This window comes from Maylandia zebra, linkage group LG4, assembly GCF_041146795.1.
Source record: "Maylandia zebra isolate NMK-2024a linkage group LG4, Mzebra_GT3a, whole genome shotgun sequence".
In the NCBI taxonomy this organism is placed as follows: domain Eukaryota; kingdom Metazoa; phylum Chordata; class Actinopteri; order Cichliformes; family Cichlidae; genus Maylandia; species Maylandia zebra.
Window position 1 is genome coordinate 19,788,577 of NC_135170.1, and position 22,925 is coordinate 19,811,501.

Genomic DNA, 22,925 nt, shown 5'->3' on the forward strand with positions numbered 1-22,925 from the left:
TCAATTACATTGAACTGGGGTTCCGGTAGCCCTCCAGCATTGAATCAATTCGATACCCCCAGACCACATGGGTTTACAACACACACAAACACACAAACCCAGTTACCCACCCTCTGACAGTGAAGCCTTTTAATAAAAAGGGGAAATTGGTTTGGTGGCAGTGCAAACACTGACTTTAATAACACAACAGCCTGAGTGTTTTTGCAACAAAGCCGAATTCCCAGACTCATCGTTCAGCTCTCAGGAGAAATGTGCCTGAGAGATTATGTCACCTGCCACTATTTGCCTGGAAATGATGCAGATGCTTAAAACCAATGATAATCAGTCTCTTAACAACATACAACTTTGTATTTGCAGCATGCAGCATCAGCAGCTAGGGTTACTTTGCAGACAGCAGAGAAATGTAAATTACTGTAATGACAGCAGAAGCCCACAGGTTTGTCTAGACTTCCAGAGGAATGTGTTCGGCCTCTAAGCTGTGGTGGTGCACAAGAGAGCTGTTGTCTTTCTAGGCTCTTCAGCTAATTCTTACACCAAGCAGCTCCAAAAGAAAAAAGAAAGAAAGGAAAAAAGGAAAAAAAAAAATCAAATCACTGAGCGCATCAGGTAAGGTTTCACCTATACATTATTAAATGCATGCATGCCTCAATTTACCGTGCGGACACCCAAGTGCAAGCAAGAAGACTTATTGACTCAATTCAAGGCTCAGGCTGATTTAGTTTCAACTAAACATCTACAGTTAAGGAAATACATTCCACTGCAGCAGATCATGCCTTACAAAAAAATATTCCACCCTAAAGCAACTGCTAAACTTTACCCTCTGAGTTTACACGAAAGCAAAATGAATCAGGAAGTTGTCAGTTTTGTGAGCGTCTTTGTGGCTAGGCTAAATAATACATTAGTTATCCATTACCTATTGGGTACTTGCTGACAGTAATAGAGCATGTGGACTGAACCAATGTAATCTCAGTGAATGGGTCAAAGTGTATCAGTGAAATGGTTAGCTGACAGTGAGTGTGGGTCTAGAGGGGCAGGGGGTTGAGGAATCTGACCTCTGTTCGTGCACACGCCTCACCTTAGAAACAACAGTTAGAAGAAGTGTTATTTAAACAAAACAAAAAAAAAAGTACAGCGAACTCAGTTGAAAAAGTTCTGCTTTTTTAACATTGCACAGACATAATTATAAATACCAAATTATCTACAAACTAACCAATGTTACTTTAATGCTCAGTTGACTAAAGGTGGACTTAGAGGGCAGCTGTCCTTCACTATTGAGACAGAAGGCTCAAGGTGTTCAAATCCTTAGAAAACACAAACTCACTATTCCATCAAAAATGCTGTCAGCAGCACTCCTCTGACACAGTCTACAGCCTGTGTGCGAGCTGAAGCCTGTCACCTGGGTCCTCTCCAAGTCTCAGCAGCAGTATTTATGGACTGTGTTTGACCCACATACAAAGCTTAAGGGTGTAGTGGACAATAAGTGACGTCACAGTGTCAGTTTAACTTGAAATGTGACTCCTTACTCAAAGTAGTTCATATTTACATGTTATTTCAGTTAATTTCAAGTGAATCACCATCATCTCCTCACCTTTGAAGATTTTAAAGTCGTATATTTATCGTGTGTGGCAGCATGACACTTCTAGGTCACTGTAGGTGTAGACAGCCAAACACTTGTTACATTAGACCTTAAAAGCGTTCCCTATAAAGGGAACATGAGCTTATTGTGTTATGTAAGTTTAGAATTGTTTTCTTTTAACATCTTCATTGCTAATCTATCAACATCAACACTTGCAGACGACTGAATCATCTCAAAATTTATATGCAACAAATTACAACAAAAATACGACAGTTTCCCTTTTTCCACTCTTCTCTTGTGGTGAACATCTAACGCACATACATGTACTAGAAAACGCAAACCAGTTATTCAGAGAATCTGCTCCCGGGGAATCCAACAGAGATGAAATGTTATCGATTTTACAGAGCTCCGGTTACATTCATGAAATGTTTTGCATTTCAAACTCATGATGCTAAATTCCAAAATAGATACACAATCTTACTGATCTAACTTCTTGACTCCCGATGTGCACAGACAGACAAAGACACGCAAGATGCAGAAGGTAACGATGACCTTTTCAGCTTCCCATTAAACAGTGGTGAAAGGCCACAGTCTGTTCTGCACAGGGGCCACAACAGAGCTCCTTTCAGCAGCTCTGCGTGTGTGTGCGCGCATATGTGTGTGTTTCTGAGGCAAACCAGAGGCGGGTGACTTTCTGAAAAGGTGAGGGGCGGTTGGTGTTTCCACCGGTTTGATATTAGCTGCTGAGAGGAATTCCTTGTATTCTCCAGGTCAACTTTGGATAACAAAGCCTGGATGATAAATTCTGAGGCCCAGCGTTGTCATCAGCTGCTGCCACATGACCCCATAGCCAAGAACTCGCACTATCACTTTGTCAGTGCTTAAACAAGAGCAGAACAAGTAGTGAAAGAGAAACCTGATCTGTACAGAGCTCATAAAGAAACACTAATCCGAGGCTAGCCTGTTCTACTTTCCTAAAAGGATTCCTTCACTGTACTTTCCAAAAGCACATCAAAGCCTACGAACCACGTGTGAGGTGCTAACTGTCCACTCTGCATACGTATTTAGCCTGGTAATATGTCATTGTCAGCAACAGCAGTCCAGTGTGTGGACAACGTCAGGAGGAAGGAAACAAAAATAAAACTGGGAGTTTAAACAGAAAAAAATGCGTGCCACACAGCAGACATGCACAACATTTAGGAGATGAAAGACAGAATGCAAAATCTGAACAATGGTAATTATCCGTGAAAGCATGCTCACACAAAAATGAGAAAAATATCCCAACCTGAGATCCTGAGCACTGTCTGTGAAATACACAGCCATGCTTCTTTACAACAAACAAATTAATAGCCACGTGCATATTTAAGCTTGGTTAAAACACATCAGTAACATTACATGTTTGAACAGCTGGACTCAAAAACAAACTGTTTTCTTTCTGCTAAGAAGACAAACACACAAATCGAGAACAAAGGACAAAACTTCCTTCCTCCACTTCCAACTGATTTTTAACACACACACACACACACACACACACACACACACCCTGCCAGTATGCAAAGCACTCACCGTGTGTGAAGTGTTTGTGTGTATGAGCTGTCCCCTGTCGAAGTGCAGCGCTCCAGTGAGAGGCCAAACTCTGCTGTGGCTCTGGAAGCTCCCTGCCTGCCCCTCCCACCCATGCCTGTCATGTGACTCTGCACGCAAGGCAACACCACACGCCCACTTCCTTCAAATAACCCCGACCCTCCCTCTGACAAATAAAAGGGAAAAAACACCCCCACAACTTCCAATGCGATAAAAAGTAAATGTTAGCAGAGAACGGACAAAGACAGAGAGTCAGTGGCTGCGATAAAGAAACAACAGAAGAGCTGTGTGTGCGTGCGCCTGCAGCTCTGCAGGCTTTAGGCCAGCTTCTCCTCAAGTCCCACATTAAAAAACAAAAAACTAATTACTTTGTCTGGACTCCTTATCTCCTCATCTTTACGTCAAACTACTAACACTCAGTCCCTTTAACAAATCAGTACCCTCCATAAATCAAGACTCACTGATTTCTTTTCCCCCTCTTTGCAAATTTTATATCATATTGGCTTTTACAGCAAATCATTTAAAAGAAAAAACAAAAGAGTAAAAATGTTTTAGATAAAGCCAAAGAAATCAAGCAGACAGAGCAGGGGATATGATGACATTTATCCTTTTTTTTAAAAATTCACAGGAAATTGTTGTTTTTTTAAAGCAGCTTTTGTAAGTACTGAATAATCCCACAGCAACTAAACTGAAATGCTTGGCAACAGTCAAGAGCCTGGATAAGATATCCTCAGACATTTCAACAGTAAAAAACATTACAGGGATGATGTACAAACACTTTAATGCTGTTACAGTAACAATAAAAGCCACATGTATACAAAGTATGACAAAGTATGAAAAGCAATAAAATAATATAACATGAATCCATGTATTAGGCAGGTATATTTATTTATAGCATATATTAGATTGTATACTGTAAACAGATGTATAAGATGAGTTAGATGGGGGTAGGAATGGCTGACCAGGATATGGTCAACATCTTGTTCTTGTTTTCCTCTTGAATATGATGGCTTTTAATGATTGTGTTTATTTGTCTTTTATTCCCTAATACGTATTGACACTTGTTACTTATATGTTCAAAATAAAGATTTGATTATGACAGTGCAAACACCAACAACTATTACTATTTTCCAGTGAAAATATAAACAAAAGACGAAAAGACGAAATCTAAAGAATGGCAAAAGGAGATGTTAAAAACACCTGATCCCTTATCTTCCAGTACCTGAGAACAAACCAATCACTTTGGCTGATTACTACTCTTTGGAAGTGTGTATATTCATGCCAGATTAAAGAGGAAGGGAACAGCTGTTTTCAGGCTCACAGGAAGTGTAATTACACACCAGTGCAGCAACTTGAGTTTAACCTTACAGCCACATGAACAGACACACACACACACACACACACACACACACACTCTGGGCAACACCTGCATTCCTTGAAACGAACAGTCAGGTTCCTGAAAAAAACCAGGCGTAATATGTTGGAGAGACGTGTCATTACTCAAACTCAGAGGCCAAAATAAACCAGGGCTTTTAAACAATGTCCATCTAACGAAACTGAAACATCAATATGGACCTGAGTCCTGCACAATACCAACACACGATTCATTAAATCCGACACACAAACATAGCTGGACTTGTAACTGTGATAAAAACCAGGTTTTTACCAAATATGGACGTAAAATAAACCCTTGTTGTCGTTAGTTTTACAGGGTGGAGAACCCTGCAATTTCCCCCAAACTCGGGGCCCCGTCTCTCTTACAGCTTTTCGCTCTTTGACCTTTTTCGTTCTTTTCAACTCACTCTTTCTGAAGCTCACCTTTATCTCCCCAATAAAAACCTGATGTTTAAAGTGGAGACACTGGAAATGTAGATAATTCTGACAGCACTTAATAATGGGTTTAGGAGCTGGTTTATTACTCAGCTGCACTTTTTTTCACCAACACGACACAATCATCTTTGAAATCTTCTTCTGTGGATTATGCAGATAATACAATAGGAAGACATAACAGAGCTTTTCACTCCTAATATGCATTGCAGCAATGCCAGTGATGAAGCAAGCCACAGATAGTTTAAATAAAAAGGGGCAATGGTCATGACTTAAGACAAATTAAAATCCACATTTAGGAAGACTAAAGCATCATCCTGAAGTCACGTAAACAGCTGTGTGCATAAAACTGTGCCACTCTGAACTCGAAACACAAACTCCTCTTCTGAACATCACTGCCACTCAGGAGCTGCTCTCCAAAGGTCTCACTATTAACTTGTCTTTTTTTAAGCCTAAAATAGACTTTTTATGAGATACAAATTCCCTCTTTCAGATTTTCTTCTTAAAAACGCTGACTCCTGAGTGAACCGTGCATGCATGCATGCAGCGTGGGCCAACCATCATTTGTTTGATCTGACATAACTTGGCAGACTTCTTTATTACAGAGCTGCTGTGCTGCTGGGGACACGGCCTTCTTAAATGAAAGAAGAAAAAAAAAAAATCTTAATTTTGAGGAGAAGGAGACAGAAAGCCGATGTCAGGGGCTGAAGTTTGTGGGCCACGCTGAGCCAAGATGGTGTCATGTACTGGCAGGCAGAGCATGAAGCTGCCTGGCTGACCCCTGACAGTATTCCTTGCAGTTGGACTTTCATAACACAGAGATACAGAAGAACCATAGATTGACTGGGCGCATTACATTAAAGGCATCACAGGTTGTCTTTTTCCTCCACAGGAAAATAGTGTAGTGTACGACTAATACAGAGGGCTGCAACACATCTTAAATCAGTATTCAGTAGACTGCAGTGCACAGGGTGTGTGTACAGTTCTGCTATGAACCATCTTAGGCTGATAAATGACACTACCAAAAATAAATAAATAAAGGTTCGTTAGCTGACATGCATGCTGAGGTTTCTAAAAAACGAAAAAGCAAGTACAGAAAAATTAGATCAACAGCAAGGACCTTATTCATTTCTGCAACACTCATGCTGCTCATGTGAAAGATGTGGGTGGTGGCCACGGAGAAACTAAATGTTTCCTTTGTGTGTGTGTGTGTGTGTGTTTCTACCTCACCCAGAAGGAATACTTAAGCCTCCGTACAGGATAAAAGGAGAAACTTGAGCATGTCTTTATGTGTAAACATTTGTGAGTTTACTTAACCTAAAAATCTATTGTGCACCGTCACACTGTGACGCTTGGATTTCCATTTGGAGATGAAGAGTAAACACTCGCAATGTAAATAACATTTAGGGGCCAACTTTAGGGCAAATCTACCGGAAATTAATGTAGGTCAGTGTCCTCTGAAGTAATAGAAACAGTGTGGGGGTGTGGGGGTGTGTGTGTGTGTGTGTGTGTGGGGGGGGGGGTTTGAAGATGTCACATGAATCCAATTCTCTGGGAAGAGGAAGTACTTCCTCACTGAGGAGGATTTAGTAAACAGCTGAATGAGGCCCTCTCAGGGTTCTGAAAACAGCTCCTTCACCCTCCTCCACCCGATGTGTGTGTATGCCGACACTGAGCCACTCAGCTCTGTGTTTGTGTATTGTGCTTCTTAATGTATAATACAGTGGACTTCAACGTATCTTTGACAAATGTTTTCCAGCTCCAGGCGCTACCTTCCAGGTGCAAGGCCAACTACCTGTGTGACAGCAGCATCTGCTGGTAGCTGGTAGAGTTGCAGCAGTAGAAGCAGCTCCACGAGCTTCAAAACAGCATAGGTCAGTCTCCAGCCTCAGCTTTGCAGTGCAAAACTTGCATATCTAAAAATTTGGCAAGCGTATATTTAGTTATTTTAACATGATGAAACTTAAAATTTGAGTTGTGGTGCAAACATCTTTGTACATAATCGTAAAGTTTTTATATGGTGACAGGAACTACAGAACATCTTTAAACAACGAAAACTAAAGTAAACAAATTATAAATGAAAACATAGCCATTAAAAACACGTGTACACTATTTAAAATTCACTCAACTACAACACGAGAGACTCGACTGCAATTTCAGTCCCTCACCTCTGCAGTCGGGCAGACACACCCATATTCAGACTTTGGATTAAATGACCAATAATCAGCTTTTGTATTTTAACAGAACCAAATTACCACAAAAAGAAACAAAACAGAACAAAAAAAAAAAAAAAAAAAACCCCACACTGAAATGCAAGCTGGTTTTGCTCTATTACAGTGAAGAAGTCTTTTTTAACAGGCAGACTGTCAGATTTCCTCTAACAGCAAAACAACCGGCAAAGCTTGTTTTCCTGGTTTCGTTTCTAAGGAAAGTGAAATCTAAAGGGAGTTACTACAGCCTCACACAAACATACAGACCACCCATCGAAAGCAGCAGATTTACACAGGTGAGCGTCTTGTTTTCTAGCGGCTACATTTTCGCTTACTTTTGCTCACATGACTGCTGACAAATTTACAATCACTAATGCAGCGTTTATCAGGTGACAAAATATTTACGAATACAATGAAGTTGACCATTTTTTGTATTAGATTTCACTATGAAGTGGATTACATTTCACTCCGTCTGTCTTCCCATAAGTTTTTCTTGCAAATACAAACACTCCTGCAAAATTGCACTTAAGTCTGCAGCAACAATTTTCAATTTGTTTTGTTTAATTAGTTTAAAATCTAGTTAGTTTAGGTGATTTTCATGGGACCAGTGCCAGACTGAAAAAAATTAAATTCTAAATTAATTCATTAGGATCACTGTTTGGACAAATACAAATGTTAAGGCATGTTTTCGTTACAAGTCTTTGACTCTAAAACTGCCATAAAACAATATCTACTTTGTTTTATTGCTCTTCTTTAACCTGACCGTTTAGGGACTTTTACTTTGTTATTTATCTGAAGCTGAAAGGAGGCTTCATCACATAATGGATGGTATTAATCAGGGGGAAAACACCTGTGAAACCAGTTTTAAATAATGTTTAAATACAGAGTAGGACAAATGATTGCATGGTAATGAAAACATCACATAATTATTAGATCACTGGTCACAATGACAGCATGGGCTAAAATATGGACGAACAATAAAACTAATAAACATGTAAATTTCTCTACAGGATGATGATGACGTCAGCAAGAATTACTGTGCTGTGTGGCTCTGCTCCTGACCCTGACTTCTGTGTCAGCTGTAAGACGAACACTCAATTCAATCAATGATTTGATGTCAGTAGGCTTCGGCCAGTCTGTGCCGATCCACAGTCTTGTGCTGCTCCACTGGTTTGCCAACACTGTTAACATTGACAGAAACGATGTCATACATCTGAACTTTAACCCAAACCATGATTATGGGTCCCACTATTATGGCAACAGTGGGAGGCTGTTTGAACTATCGCTGGGATCCACATACTACACCATCGGTAACATCAATGCATCAACATCAGTCCCACTTCCACCTCATGTCCGAGCCCAGTCAGGACATGGAAACAGAGTTCGAGTCGTTATTAGAGTCAGGGAGGCATATGGAGTGCGACAAGTAGAGCGTGTCTATATCACGCAGCATTATAACCAATTTAACCATCAAAGGTCAGATTATGATCGACATCAGACGTACGAGATCACTACCAACCTCTTAAGAGAGATCAGAGAGTTTTCTATGGACAGTGATGACATGATATCATTAAGGTATCTTAGGGATCGCTTTGGACGCAGGGCTAATGATTTGCAGTTAGAACGCATCAGAAACATGTGGGGTCACCTTGCTTCTCTCGGACTGTTGTTCCACATTGTGGGGTATGCTGGGCCAGTACAATCCTACTGTAACCAAGTCCAGTTGGCATCAAGAAGAAATGATTTATGGAGCAACATTCAAGACTGTCTAGGTTTCTTATGTCGTTTGTTGTTTGCAGTTTTTTTGGTAGTTGCTGTTTTGTTTTCTCTTTTGTTCGCAGCAGCAAATAAAAAATGAGTAAACAATGTGAAGAGAAAACTTGTTCCAAGATAGACTCAAACTAACTGTAACTGTTGGACCAGAAAACCATCTGGATCTTTATTTTGAACATGGTCTTCACTTGTTTTGGGAAAAAACAATTAGCCAGTTGCAACATCTGTACCACTAGATGACTGATGAGAAATTTTGTAAGTGTTATAAAACTTTCCACTTTTCACTTGTTATTTTTACTCTCTAATATGAGTTAATTTTGTGCTAAGTTTGAAAATTTAAAATGGATAGACCCACAGCATGCTTTCAGTGAAAGGCCAAATCAATATTTTGTATATTAGCTACTCAAAATGGTTCTTACTGTGCATCATCTGTACAATATCTACTCATGTCTAATCTAACAGTAGTGACTCCCAGCAGATTCATCCAGTGAGGCTCAAGGACAATAATGCTGATGGAGAAATGACAGACATGTTGATTAAGAGTGTATTTGACTGATGCTTTTGTATTTTCTCTGTAATCTTGAAACTTTTGTGCTCATTAAACTGTATTTTCAAGCGTGAGATGGTCATTTTCAATGATGTGTTGTAACCGTCTTGATTCAAAAGTTGTATTAGACATGCACATATTAGATATATGTGCATTGTTCACAATGAAAACTAACTGCATGCCCTGGTGACTTACTGGCCTAAAATAAATATACGATTCACTTGATTCAAATCCATCTGTGTCTTCCAAGTTTCAAAATGTAGCTGATATAATAGTAAAGTAATAATAAAATAAAAAAGTAATAGTAAATTTCTACACGTCCTGATAATGGCAAAAGACCAAAAATGCAGCCAGTGTGAGAGACCAATAACCTGCATTAAAACAAACAAAAACATCCAGTCTCAAACAAAAAGCAGATTATGTGCAAATATTTCAATCTACTCTAGTAAAGTCATGAGCTGTGACACATACATATTTTTGGACACAGAAATAATCTCAAGTTTTTATATAATGACTACAGATCATCTTTAAACAATAAAAACTTAAATTAAGAAAACAACAATCATTCAAGAAAACACCAAATTCAAAAACATGTGCACAATGTGTGAAATTCATATGTGATCATTTGGTACAGGAGAGACTACTGCAGTGTCACAGTTCGACACCCAAGGCAGACACGCCCATATTCAAAGTTTCCATTACAAGCCTGCTCATAAATGGCCAATAATCAGCTGTTAACAGACACGTGACTGCCAAACTACCAGATACTGAAATGTTTTTTGTCTTTAAAGACGGAAGGAAGTCAAATGGACACAGTTGTTTTTCAACTTCCTCTTCACAACTGTCAAAGCTCCTCTGGATTTATTTACAAGGAAAGCGAAACCTAAAAGAAGTTAAAACTGCTCTCACACAACAAATAGATCAGACTGAGAGAAGCATACCGACACAGGTAAGTTCCCTCATTTTCTAAATTCCTTACTCGACTGGTGAGGAATTTACCCACGTCTATAATGCAGAATATATTCAGCAGGTGACAAAATATTCCATACACAACAAAGTGGATTTGGACTAATTACAAGCATACATACTTCCATTCAATATGATCTGCAAGTCTGCAGGATTAGTATTAAAGCTTTGAATTTTAATTTGTGTAACTTCCTGACACAGTTATTGGGAGTGTCATGAAACCAGTGCCATGGCCAATAAAAAGTGAAATACAATTCATTAAGATTAGCAACTGGCTTTATCTAATACAACATGAAAACATTTTCAGAATCTCTCAAACAAAATCTGCTTTGTTTAATTACTCTAAGCAGACCGTTCAGTGATCCCGCCCTCTTGTTTATCTGCAGCTGACAGGAGGCATCAGTGGACAAGTCAAACAAGTTTTGATTATAAATGAAGAGTTACTAGTGTGACACTCCCCTATCATTACCTCCTCTCAGGTCCTGTTCAGGAAGTTAAGACTGTTTGGTAAAACAAGAGAATTTCTGAATTTAAGTTAAAAACAAAATCTCTTTATTTAAGAAATAAAGAGACATTTTTATAAATGATTTTGTAACTTTATAACATTTGTTGTTCCCTGGGTTAACACCCCCCCCCCCCCTTCTAATTTAATAAAACTTTAATTTACTTTTCCTGGTGAAAATACCATTTACCAGGAAAAGTAAATAAAACCTGTTTCAGTGTTTGTACGACCAAATGATTAACGCTTAATCACAGACTAGGAAAGAAAAATTAAAGTCCTTTTTTAAATGGTAGCATGTTGATAAAAATATGTAATCATAACTATTATATGCATCACAGGTCACACAAAAAGACAAAAAAAAAAAAACTTTGTAAGGGCGGAAAATGCATGGATTCACTAACTACTTAAATCTCTCTACAGGCTGATGAAGATGTCAGGAAAGATCATCTGTTGCTGTGTGGCTCTGCTCCTGACCCTGACTTCTGTGTCAGCTGTAAGACGAACACTCAATTCAATCAATGATTTGATGTCAGTAGGCTTCGGCCAGTCTGTGCCGATCCACAGTCTTGTGCTGCTCCACTGGTTTGCCAACACTGTTAACATTGACAGAAACGATGTCATACATCTGAACTTTAACCCAAACCATGATTATGGGTCCCACTATTATGGCAACAGTGGGAGGCTGTTTGAACTATCGCTGGGATCCACATACTACACCATCGGTAACATCAATGCATCAACATCAGTCCCACTTCCACCTCATGTCCGAGCCCAGTCAGGACATGGAAACAGAGTTCGAGTCGTTATTAGAGTCAGGGAGGCATCTGGAGTGCGACAAGTAGAGCGTGTCTATATCACGCAGCATTATAACCAATTTAACCATCAAAGGTCAGATTATGATCGACATCAGACGTACGAGATCACTACCAACCTCTTAAGAGAGATCAGAGAGTTTTCTATGGACAGTGATGACATGATATCATTAAGGTATCTTAGGGATCGCTTTGGACGCAGGGCTAATGATTTGCAGTTAGAACGCATCAGAAACATGTGGGGTCACCTTGCTTCTCTCGGACTGTTGTTCCACATTGTGGGGTATGCTGGGCCAGTACAATCCTACTGTAACCAAGTCCAGTTGGCATCAAGAAGAAATGATTCATGGAGCAACATTCAAGACTGTCTAGGTTTCTTATGTCGTTTGTTGTTTGCAGTTTTTGTGGTAGTTGCTGTTTTCTCTTTTGTTCGCAGCAGCAAATAAAAAATGAGTAAACAATGTGAAGAGAAAACTTGTTCCAAGATAGACTCAAACTAACTGTAACTGTTGGACCAGAAAACCATCTGGATCTTTATTTTGAACATGGTCTTCACTTGTTTTGGGAAAAAACAATTAGCCAGTTGCAACATCTGTACCACTAGATGACTGATGAGAAATTTTGTAAAAGTGTTATAAAACTTTCCACTTTTCACTTGTTATTTTTACTCTCTAATATGAGTTAATTTTGTGCTAAGTTTGAAAATTTAAAATGGATAGACCCACAGCATGCTTTCAGTGAAAGGCCAAATCAATATTTTGTATATTAGCTACTCAAAATGGTTCTTACTGTGCATCATCTGTACAATATCTACTCATGTCTAATCTAACAGTAGTGACTCCCAGCAGATTCATCCAGTGAGGCTCAAGGACAATAATGCTGATGGAGAAATGACAGACATGTTGATTAAGAGTGTATTTGACTGATGCTTTTGAATTTTCTCTGTAATCTTGAAACTTTTGTGCTCATTAAACTGTATTTTCAAGCGTGAGATGGTCATTTTCAATGATGTGTTGTAACCGTCTTGATTCAAAAGTTGTATTAGATATGCACATATTAGATATATGTGCATTGTTCACAATGAAAACTAACTGCATGCCCTGGTGACTTACTGGCCTAAAATAAATATACGATTCACTTGATTCAAATCCATCTGTGTCTTCCAAGTTTCAAAATGTAGCTGATATAATAGTAAAGTAATAATAAAATAAAAAAGTAATAGTAAATTTCTACACGTCCTGATAATGGCAAAAGACCAAAAATGCAGCCAGTGTGAGAGACCAATAACCTGCATTAAAACAAACAAAAACATCCAGTCTCAAACAAAAAGCAGATTATGTGCAAATATTTCAATCTACTCTAGTAAAGTCATGAGCTGTGACACATACATATTTTTGGACACAGAAATAATCTCAAGTTTTTATATAATGACTACAGATCATCTTTAAACAATAAAAACTTAAATTAAGAAAACAACAATCATTCAAGAAAACACCAAATTCAAAAACATGTGCACAATGTGTGAAATTCATATGTGATCATTTGGTACAGGAGAGACTACTGCAGTGTCACAGTTCGACACCCTGCCATAAGGCAGACACGCCCATATTCAAAGCTTCCATTACAAGCCTGCTCATAAATGGCCAATAATCAGCTGTTAACAGACACGTGACTGCCAAACTACCAGATACTGAAATGTTTTTTGTCTTTAAAAACGGAAGGAAGTCAAATGAACACAGTTGTTTTTCAACTTCCTCTTAACAACTGTCAAAGCTCCTCTGGATTTATTTACAAGGAAAGCAAAACCTAAAAGAAGTTAAAACTGCTCTCACACAACAAATAGATCAGACTGAGAGAAGCATACCAACACAGGTAAGTTCCCTCATTTTCTAAATTCCTTACTCGACTGGTGAGGAATTTACCCACGTCTATAATGCAGAATATATTCAGCAGGTGACAAAATATTCCATACACAACAAAGTGGATTTGACATGGAGTCTGTTACCGTGCACTACGTATGCCTTTTGACTAATTACAAGCATACATACTGTCATTCAATATGATCTGCAAGTCTGCAGGATTAGTATTAAAGCTTTGAATTTTAATTTGTGTAACTTCCTGACACAGTTATTGGGAGTGTCATGAAACCAGTGCCATGGCCAATAAAAAGTGAAATACAATTCATTAAGATTAGCAACTGGCTTTATCTAATACAACATGAAAACATTTTCGGAATCTCTCAAACAAAATCTGCTTTGTTTAATTACTCTAAGCAGACCGTTCAGTGATCCCGCCCTCTTGTTTATCTGCAGCTGACAGGAGGCATCAGTGGACAAGTCAAACAAGTTTTGATTATAAATGAAGAGTTACTAGTGTGACGCTCCCCTATCATTACCTCCTCTCAGGTCCTGTTCAGGAAGTTAAGACTGTTTGGGAAAACAAGAGAATTTCTGAATTTAAGTTAAAAACAAAATCTCTTTATTTAAGAAATAAAGAGACATTTTTAGAAATGATTTTGTAACTTTGTAACATTTGTTGTTCCCTGGGTTGAATGGCTAATACCATTCACCAGGAAAAGTAAATGAAACCCGTTTCAGTGTTTGTACGACCAAATGATTAACACTTAATCACAGACTAGGAAAGAAAAATTAAAGTCCTTTCTTAAATGGTAGCATGGTGATAAAAATATGTAATCATAACTATTATATGTATCACAGGTCACACAAAAAGACAAAAAAAAAAAAAAACCTTGTAAGGATGAAAAATGCATGGTTTCACTAACTACTTAAATCTCTCTACAGGCTGATGAAGATGTCAGGAAAGATCATCTGCTGCTGTGTGGCTCTTCTGATCTTTACATCAGTTTCAGCTGTAAAACGAATGCTCAATTCAATCAGTGAGCTACAGTCAGTCAGATTTGGCCAAGGGGTACCTATGGAGAGCCAAGAATTGCTCCGCTGGTTTGCCAACAAAATTGAAATTGATACAAATGGTGTCATACGACTGAACTTTGACCCACACTGTGATTATGGCTCACATCATTACGGCAACTTTGAGGGGTTGCTAGATGAATTGCCAAGGGGGTACAGATACTACACTCTTGGCAATGTCAATCAACAGACATCACTCCAGCTTCCATCTCATAGGAGAAACAGGGCCCGAATCATAATTAGAGTCAGGGAGCAGTCACAGACAGTAGACCAAGTCTATATTACACAGCATTATCAGACATTTGACTACCAAAGGTCAGAGTACGATCCAGAACAAACGTACCTGATCTCTACTAACCTCCTAAGAGAGATCAGAAGGGCTCGTATGGACAACTCACCGATACATCGTGTAAACGCGTCCCAGTCATGGGACACTGGAAACAGAGAGGCTGCAACAAGAAGAAATGGACAACCTAATGGTTGGAATGATTGGTTGCTCGCTTTGGTTGTTTTAGTCTTCATTTTGTTCATTTCCTTTTTGTCAACAGCAAATAAATACAACAGATAGATAACGATATATATCGGATGACGATATAAAAACGTCTATCGTTGCATTTTACGCTATCGTTTGTTTCGTGGTGTCGCAAAGTAAACTGTTTACGGCAATATGTTTTCATTATTTTGATGGTCACTGGTCGTGTCCAAATTCATGGGCTGCATCCTCCTGAGGCCGCATTTGTAGACCGATTATGTCACAGCGACGTGCCGAAGGCTGTTCAAATTCGTAGACTCCTCCGAATGCAGCCGACAAATGCGTCCTCCTTTTCCCCGAATTTGAAGGATGGGTCGGGTGTGTCCTTCGTGAACTACCATATCCCAGAATTCATTGCGCGGCCCAGCCAAACTCCAGTTTCCAACAATGGCGGCCGCTACCAAGTTTTAAAATTACTCATACTAATCTTTCTGGGTCACAAAATAAACTTTTAACATATTTTCAGGAGAGAAAGTAGCTGTGTAAACATCAAATATCTGCTCGGTTTATCAAGATATCGCATATTTGCAAAAGTGCCTCGACATTTTCGAAGACATCTGCTACCCACCAGCTTGATAGCTAGTCGGGAGCTCGAGGGTCACTGAAGCCGCCGAGAACGGCACAACTCCCGGCACATCATTTTCAGATCACCGTGGACTTTCGCTACTCAGGTTAAACGTAATATATGTCACTTAGACAACCTAAAAATGTTATTGTTGGGCTTTTTTCAGTGTTTTGTTTGTTTGTGAGTAAATCGGTTTGGCTGAGATTAAAGTTATTAGATTAGATTAGATAAAATAAAACTTTATTAATCCCCAGGTGGGTTCCTCCTTGGTTTTTACACAGCTGAATAAACATCAAACAGAAAACTGATTAAACAGAAGTGTGAGACGGTCGAGAATTTACGCCAGTGTCCTGTTATAATTTAGATGGCAAGGAGCAGACGGCAGAGTTTATTAAACTCCACCGAGACAGCGGCGACGCTAATCAGAAAGCTAGACCGTCCAATTTCCCCAGCCGTTTACTTCCGGCCTACCCGACCTTCTGAGTCCTCAGGAGGATGCAGCCCATGAATTTGGACACGACCACTGTAGTGACTATATTCATTTCTTAAAGTTCTTTCTTTCTCTTATATTTAACCACACTACAGACAGACAAGCACTTGTTTTTATGCGTTGTCGTTAGCAACAACAACGGAAAAACCATCGCGTGTCTGCTTGTTTATTTTCCACATAAAGCTTTCACAATAAAGCTCAAGATCGTGTTGAGACTTTTCAAAATAAACTGAATCACGTGAAAGGTGCCGAGTATTTACGGATGAGAAGCAAAAAAGAGCCGCCAGGTGCTAAAAAATAAACCTTAGACTCAAACGTTAGAACAAGCTTTTCCCCGCAGCACGCTGTGTAATAATTACTCACAAAGAAAACGGCGGCCGTTACAACCTATGTCTAAAAATGTATAGTTTCATGCATCAGTTAAAACACTCGACTCCAGGTACACGACGCCCAGCTGGAAACACTTCACGCAAGTCGAGCTGCCCGAGATTCACAGAATTTACAGAAATTGTTACATTTTTGTGATTTATATCGTTATCGGACGATAGATGTCTTAATATCGGGATATGAGATTTTGGTCATATCACACAGCCCTAACAACAGAGTATAGTTTAATCAGTAACTGAAATTGTGCTCAGGACCAGAGAACCTGGAGCATCTTTGTCTTGACCGGGACAACAGGGCAGTTATCCGAGTTTGACTACATGACTAATAGTTTCTGCTGTACAATTTGCAACCATGTCATTATCTTTTTTTCATTTTTGTTTTAACCTGGACTATGAGTTTATTTTGTGTTAGATTTAAAAGACAGGCTGGTTATAGCATGCTTGTAATAAATCACTTTGACAGCAAGTCACAAAAATCAACATTTTGTGTGTGGACTTCAAAATTGTGCATTTGTATTTGTCAAATATCTAATCATGTCTAATCAACAGTAGTTACTCCCAGCAGATTCATCCAGGGAGGAGAACGGACAATTACTCTGACAGATGAATGACAGAGACGTGTTGTGTTACTGTTTTGGTATTGTATTGCATTTTTAAAATGTTGTGCTCATTAAACTGTATTTTTAATTGGGGACAGTCATTTTATGTGATGTGTTACAACTGTGTTGACTCAAACGTTGTATTTGATATTTTAGTCTTGCTTAAAAAGTAAATTAACTGTGTGGTCTGGTTAGGTACTGGGCTATAACAAACAAGATTCACTTGATTCAATTTCATCTGGCTCTTCTATGTTTTACAACATAGCTGATATGAGGTTTGCAATGCACTACGTAGATTTCTACACTTTCTGATAATAGCAAAAGATTTAAAAAAAAAAAAAAAAGGAAAAAAGTGTTTGAGGCCAATAATCTGCTTTAAAAACAAAACAACACAAAGAAACATGAGGACGAGGTTTCATGCAAACAGCTGTATTATGAAACTTCCCGTTAGCGCTAGCCTTTCCGGCTGCTTTAGTTTCATTTTCAGGGAAACAGAAACCTAAAGTGAGTTATGTCTGCTCCTACACAGAGAGCTCAGACACTGGCAGAAGCAGGCTAAGGCAGGTAAGCTCTCTTACTTTCTGCTGCTAATTTGTATCATTTGGAGACTGATTAACTCTAGGTTTTATTGTAAAGGCTTCTCTGCTTAGAATTTATTCTGAATGGAAAATTATTTACACGACAGTGCAGCTAACAGCATTGTACGAGGAATTTATATGGAGTAAGTTACAATAAATACTGAGAGTCAACTGTCTCTTTGAGGATTACACACTTCTAATGCACCCTTTCACACAGAAGAAGAAAACCACACAACATACATTCACAAACATAAATTCACCTCGTTCTATGGCTTTATTGACCCACTGAATGCATTTCAATATTTGAAGCAGGCTTTTATGTGATGGATTGTTACTATTGGTCTCTATTACACAGAGTCTACAGAGGACTTTGCGATATTTTGTGTTGTGGATTGTTTTACTTCCTGAAAAGGCAGCAATCATAATAAACACTCCATGAGCAGCAGCATCATTAGAATTGCAGCACAGCTATATCAGTAAGTATATTCTGTGTTAAAAAAACCCAAAAACTGTCAATACAGACATTAATTTGATAATGCTTTTGGAAATATTCAGGTTTACTCATGCAATTGTATTTTAGCAGCTCATGAGCCCACAAACAAACATCAGGACAAAACGTTCTGGCTTAATTAGAAGCAGACAAACTTGTACTTAAGGACCAGGAAAGCTCAAAACGTACACACACCCAGACACACACACACCCGGACACACTCACACAATAACTAGCAAAGCTTACTGCAGGGTTCATATGGAAACATGTCTAATGTTTAAAGACCACTGGGAAAATATGAACAAATGTAAGGTAAAGATGCAGAGATGAATAATGAAACCAGTAACTTCTTAAATCTCTACAGGATGTTGAAGATATCAGGACAAATCAGCTGCTGTGTGGCTCTCCTCCTGACCCTCTCCTCTGTGTCAGCTGTAAGACGAGCGCTCAATTCAATCAGTGACCTGAAGACGGTAGGCTTTGGCCAGTCTGTGCCCGAGTACAGCCTCCGCTTGCTCCACTGGTTTGCCAATGAAATTGACATTAACAACAATGATGATATCCTGCTGACCTTTGACCCAAACAGTGGTGCTTATGGCTCACATTATTATCGCAACGATGAAGAGCTGTTAGACCCACTGCCGAGGGGATACCGATACTACACTGTTGGTAATAGCTACCAAGATGCATCACTGGAACTTCCAGATTATGTCGCGGAGTCGGACATTGAGGACAGTAACAGGGTTCGCATTATAATTAGAGTCAGGCAGCAGAATGCAGCACGGATAATCGACCAAGTCTATATCACACAGCATTATGAGACATATGAAGATCAAGGGACAGATTATGATCCACAACATACATATCCAGTCACCGTCTGCCTCCTAAGAGCAATCAGAAAGTTTTCCTTGGACCGCAATAACATCAACTCAATGAGGTCTCTCAGAGACCGCTTTGGAAGCAGTGCTGATGATTCCCAGCTATGGGAAATTATGGATATCTGGGATGAGCTTGCTTGTCTTGGACTGTTTTTGTTTATTGTGATCCCAGAAAAGTATTCCTCTCACAAACACAACAGCAGACGTCAGCCAGCACCAAGAAGGAACACACAACCTGATTTTGAGAGCAGGCAAAATGTCACTTCTGGGATGTCTGCAAAAGATCAAGTGGATCATAGAAATGGGATAAAACTGAAGGTGACAACAGGCAAAAGTGGAAACGCCAGAATTATTTGGAGCAATGTTCATAGTGACCTTCTTAAACGAAATGTGATGGTGGCACTTTACCAGAATAATCAGGAAGAGAAAGCCCTGACTTCTAAATGTATTGAGAACATAGCGTCAAGCAGTTATGACACATCAGTACCCCTGAATGAAGGCCTTCAGGTACGACTGCATGAGGTCAGGACTCGATTTTTCTTCTGGAAATCAGTAGGAAAGGAGATAGACAGAGGCAGTGAGTTTAAAAATCCCAAAGCTGTGAATATAACAGGATACAATGCTAACCTGCAACTCTTTGCAAATGACGGCAAGGCTTGTGCTCGCTTAACAGTGACAAAGTCTTTCCATAACTGGAAGTCTGAATTTAAAAACGCATGGGTAGGCTTCTATAGCTCTGAAAATAACGCCACAAAAAACTATGAATGGTGGCAGTGGCAATGGGCAACAAAATTCAAAGAAAACAATTCTCAGGACAATTATAATGTATACGAGTACGAGTCAGACATGACAATTGCCCCGGGAGTGCAAGCACGCTTCATACTGCAGGATGAAATCGAGAAAGCAAGAACCTCACCCTGGGCTGAATGAAGAAATTTACTCCTTTAAATACTGATTGAATAATGTTTTTTTAAAAAGCCAAAGAAAGAAAGTAGAGACAAGTGTTAGCAGCAGATTTTAATTTCAGGTCATTACCAGCCTCTTAAGAGTGACCAGAAAGGTTTCTAGAGACCACTTTTGAAGAAACAATCATGATTACCAGCTATGGGACATTACAAACATATGGTTGTTGTTTATTGTTGTCAAGAGGCCTGGCCCTATACTATGAAGCAAACCCAGAGTATCTTTCAATTACCTGGATTCAATGGTGATCAGGATACATAGTCATACGAAGCTGTTTATCAACTTGCCAAGTTAACTCCCAGCTTCTTTCACATGAAAAGGGTGGTCTTAGCATCTGATTGATCTCAAAGGAGCATTTCATGGATCATATACACAAAATGATCCCTACGCAACCTAAACCAGACATTATCAAATGGTGATTAAAAATCTGTAAACATAGTAACATTGAAAAAAAAAATTAATAAAATTGTATAAATGTTTTTATACTTCACTTTAAATGCTGCTAAATCTTATAATACAGCCACTGGGACACAAAAAGAAAAACACCAAGAATACCTATTCAACAAATCAAAGTCACTTTGATCTGCAGACAAACTGAAGTCATTTCAACATCTCCTTTATTAGCCTGTGGGACAGTAAGTTTTAATGTTCAAATGCATCTAGTGTAAACAGCTGTAATGTGCATCCATCACCTTAGAAATAATCAACAGCACAGAGCATGCACTCAGCCATAAAATAATTAATGTGAATTAAAATGTTTACTTTACCACTCAATGCACTAAGTCACAAGATTAATGAGTTTCTCTCATCCTTTTTGCAACAGTGTTGCATTTTACAGTTTATGTTCTTTGCATAATTTTGATCAACATTTATCATCATCTGATAAGGTCTGTGATAGCAACACTCGTAGGGATCATTTTGTGTGGAGGACGAGTCATATGACCCGTGAAACACCCCTTTTAGATTGGTGTTGGCAGCATCTGACCAACCGTTTTATGTGAACATGCAGTGGAAACCCTGGAGTTAATGAGTTGATAACTAGCTTCGTGTAACTGTTTATTCAATTGCTGATGTTAGAGTAAGTAAATCCAAATAACAGAAAGATACCCTGGGTGTGTAGAACTTGCTTCATAGTACAGGCCTCTGAAAAGCTACAACTCTAACCTAAATAACCTATTGCAGGCTGCAACACAAGGAAACAACACAACCATGAGATAGCACCTTTGGAATCAGGGCTTCTCCAACATATGTGTGCAAGGACTAATTTAACTAAAATCAACATCAGCACATAGTTTAAATCGAGCTTCTCTGTTAGAATTGACTGTTACCGACTACAGAATCCTGTTACATCATTATTCTTACTTGCTGTCTTGTTTTTACTTTTTTCAGCACCTTAGCTCCTGAACGTTTTTTCCTGGTATTTCTTCTGCATCAGTGAAGACTGTATTTTTCAAAAAGGACAAATTCAGATAGTGAGGCCATTAGTAATTATTGGCCTATTTCAAATCTTCCATTTATTGGCAAGATTACGTATTACGATTAAGTAACTGCTTGAAAACAAATTTCTACTATGAAATTTTCCAATCAGGATTTCATCAATGTCACATCACATAAACTGCTCTCATTAAAAAGGTGTTCAATGATATTTACTATCATTGTTTACCTGTTTTACACTATATTTACATATGTTTTTAAATCGGTGTTATATATTTTTTTAACATTTTTAAATTTTAATCATACTTTTCTGTTCATTCATCAATTCATTTTTAATACATATATTTTCTTCAAAAATAAAGTTATTTTAATCCAATTTTGTAAAATACTTTGAATGACTGTTGGGTAAACGCTGATATTTAAACACATTAGCACACTGCCTTGCCTTCAAACCAGTAAATAACACAAAGAGGCACAACATGCTCTAGATATCAACTGAACCAAGCTATAGTCGCCTTACTGTTCACCAAGAAAAGGCCCCGACCACCAGCAGGATGTTTAATTAAACATGGAAACAAAAATCCAGCAGGAGTTGTTACATTGTACGCTTTGCAGCCATCTGTTTAATTTTACTTTGTGCTGTATGGATTTGCTTTCTGAATCTTGCATAGAATGCTTGTAATGAAATGTTTGGGATTTCTAAATATCTTTTTAGCATTTGAACTACATAAAATTGTGCTTACTGTGTATGATGTAGTTGCTCGCCACAGATTTGTAAGAAAAATGGACAATTGCTCTGATCGATGAATCTTGAATAAGACATGCATTTTATAGATGTTTTTTGTATTTCTTCTGTCATCTTGAAAAGTGTGTGTTCATTAAACCATTTTTTCAAGTGTGCAATGGTTATTTTGTGATGTGTCATAACCAACTTTAGAAACACAAACAAGCAGATGCGTAGAATGTAAGGCTCATCAGTGCCTACGCTATATGACCAGGCTCTGGCTGCTGGGCTGGGGTCAGCATAGAGTCAACTTTATGATCACGATGTGTTCTTGGCTAGCTGTGTGTTATCATGTCATCTGTTCAGATGCTTGCAAAGAGCTGATGATGTGTTAATAGCATAATGCGATTGTTTCTGACATGGGTGCAGTTTACCCTGTGGTGTATGAAATGCATGTCTGTTCCATTTTGCTTCTCAAGCACACGAAATGAATTCACATCCATTTCTTTTATCCGCTCTATCCATTCAATATGCAGATAACTGAAGAACTTTTGCAACG

The 22,925-nt window shown here is 38.7% G+C and overlaps 2 protein-coding genes across 11 annotated transcripts in view; one reads left to right on the forward strand and one right to left on the reverse strand.

Moving 5' to 3' along the window:
* LOC101463953 (septin-9) overlaps nucleotides 1–22,925 on the reverse strand; it is an 81,579-nt gene that overhangs the window by 15,203 nt on the left and 43,451 nt on the right. Inside the window, exon 1 of one of the 7 annotated variants that reach the window (XM_012921085.2) lies at nucleotides 3,143–3,239. The exons of the other annotated variants lie outside the window; for them this stretch is intronic. The gene's annotated coding sequence lies outside the window, so the exon portion shown is untranslated. Of the gene's footprint in view, nucleotides 1–3,142; nucleotides 3,240–22,925 lie in introns of those variants that run through there. 7 annotated transcript variants of the gene reach the window in all.
* LOC101487574 (uncharacterized) lies at nucleotides 17,781–22,540 on the forward strand. 4 transcript variants are annotated; one of them, XM_076883123.1, is made up of 3 exons: nucleotides 17,810–17,863; nucleotides 18,233–18,353; nucleotides 18,732–22,540. In XM_076883123.1, the coding sequence occupies exons 2-3, from the start codon at nucleotides 18,313–18,315 to the stop codon at nucleotides 20,173–20,175; spliced, it is 1,485 nt and encodes a 494-aa protein (XP_076739238.1). In that variant the 5' UTR covers nucleotides 17,810–17,863; nucleotides 18,233–18,312; the 3' UTR covers nucleotides 20,176–22,540. The 4 variants fall into 4 exon arrangements, with proteins under 4 accessions (XP_004558470.2, XP_076739238.1, XP_076739239.1 ...); XM_004558413.4 differs by lacking the exon at nucleotides 18,233–18,353 and having other exon boundaries at nucleotides 17,781–17,863; XM_076883124.1 differs by lacking the exon at nucleotides 17,810–17,863 and having other exon boundaries at nucleotides 18,068–18,353.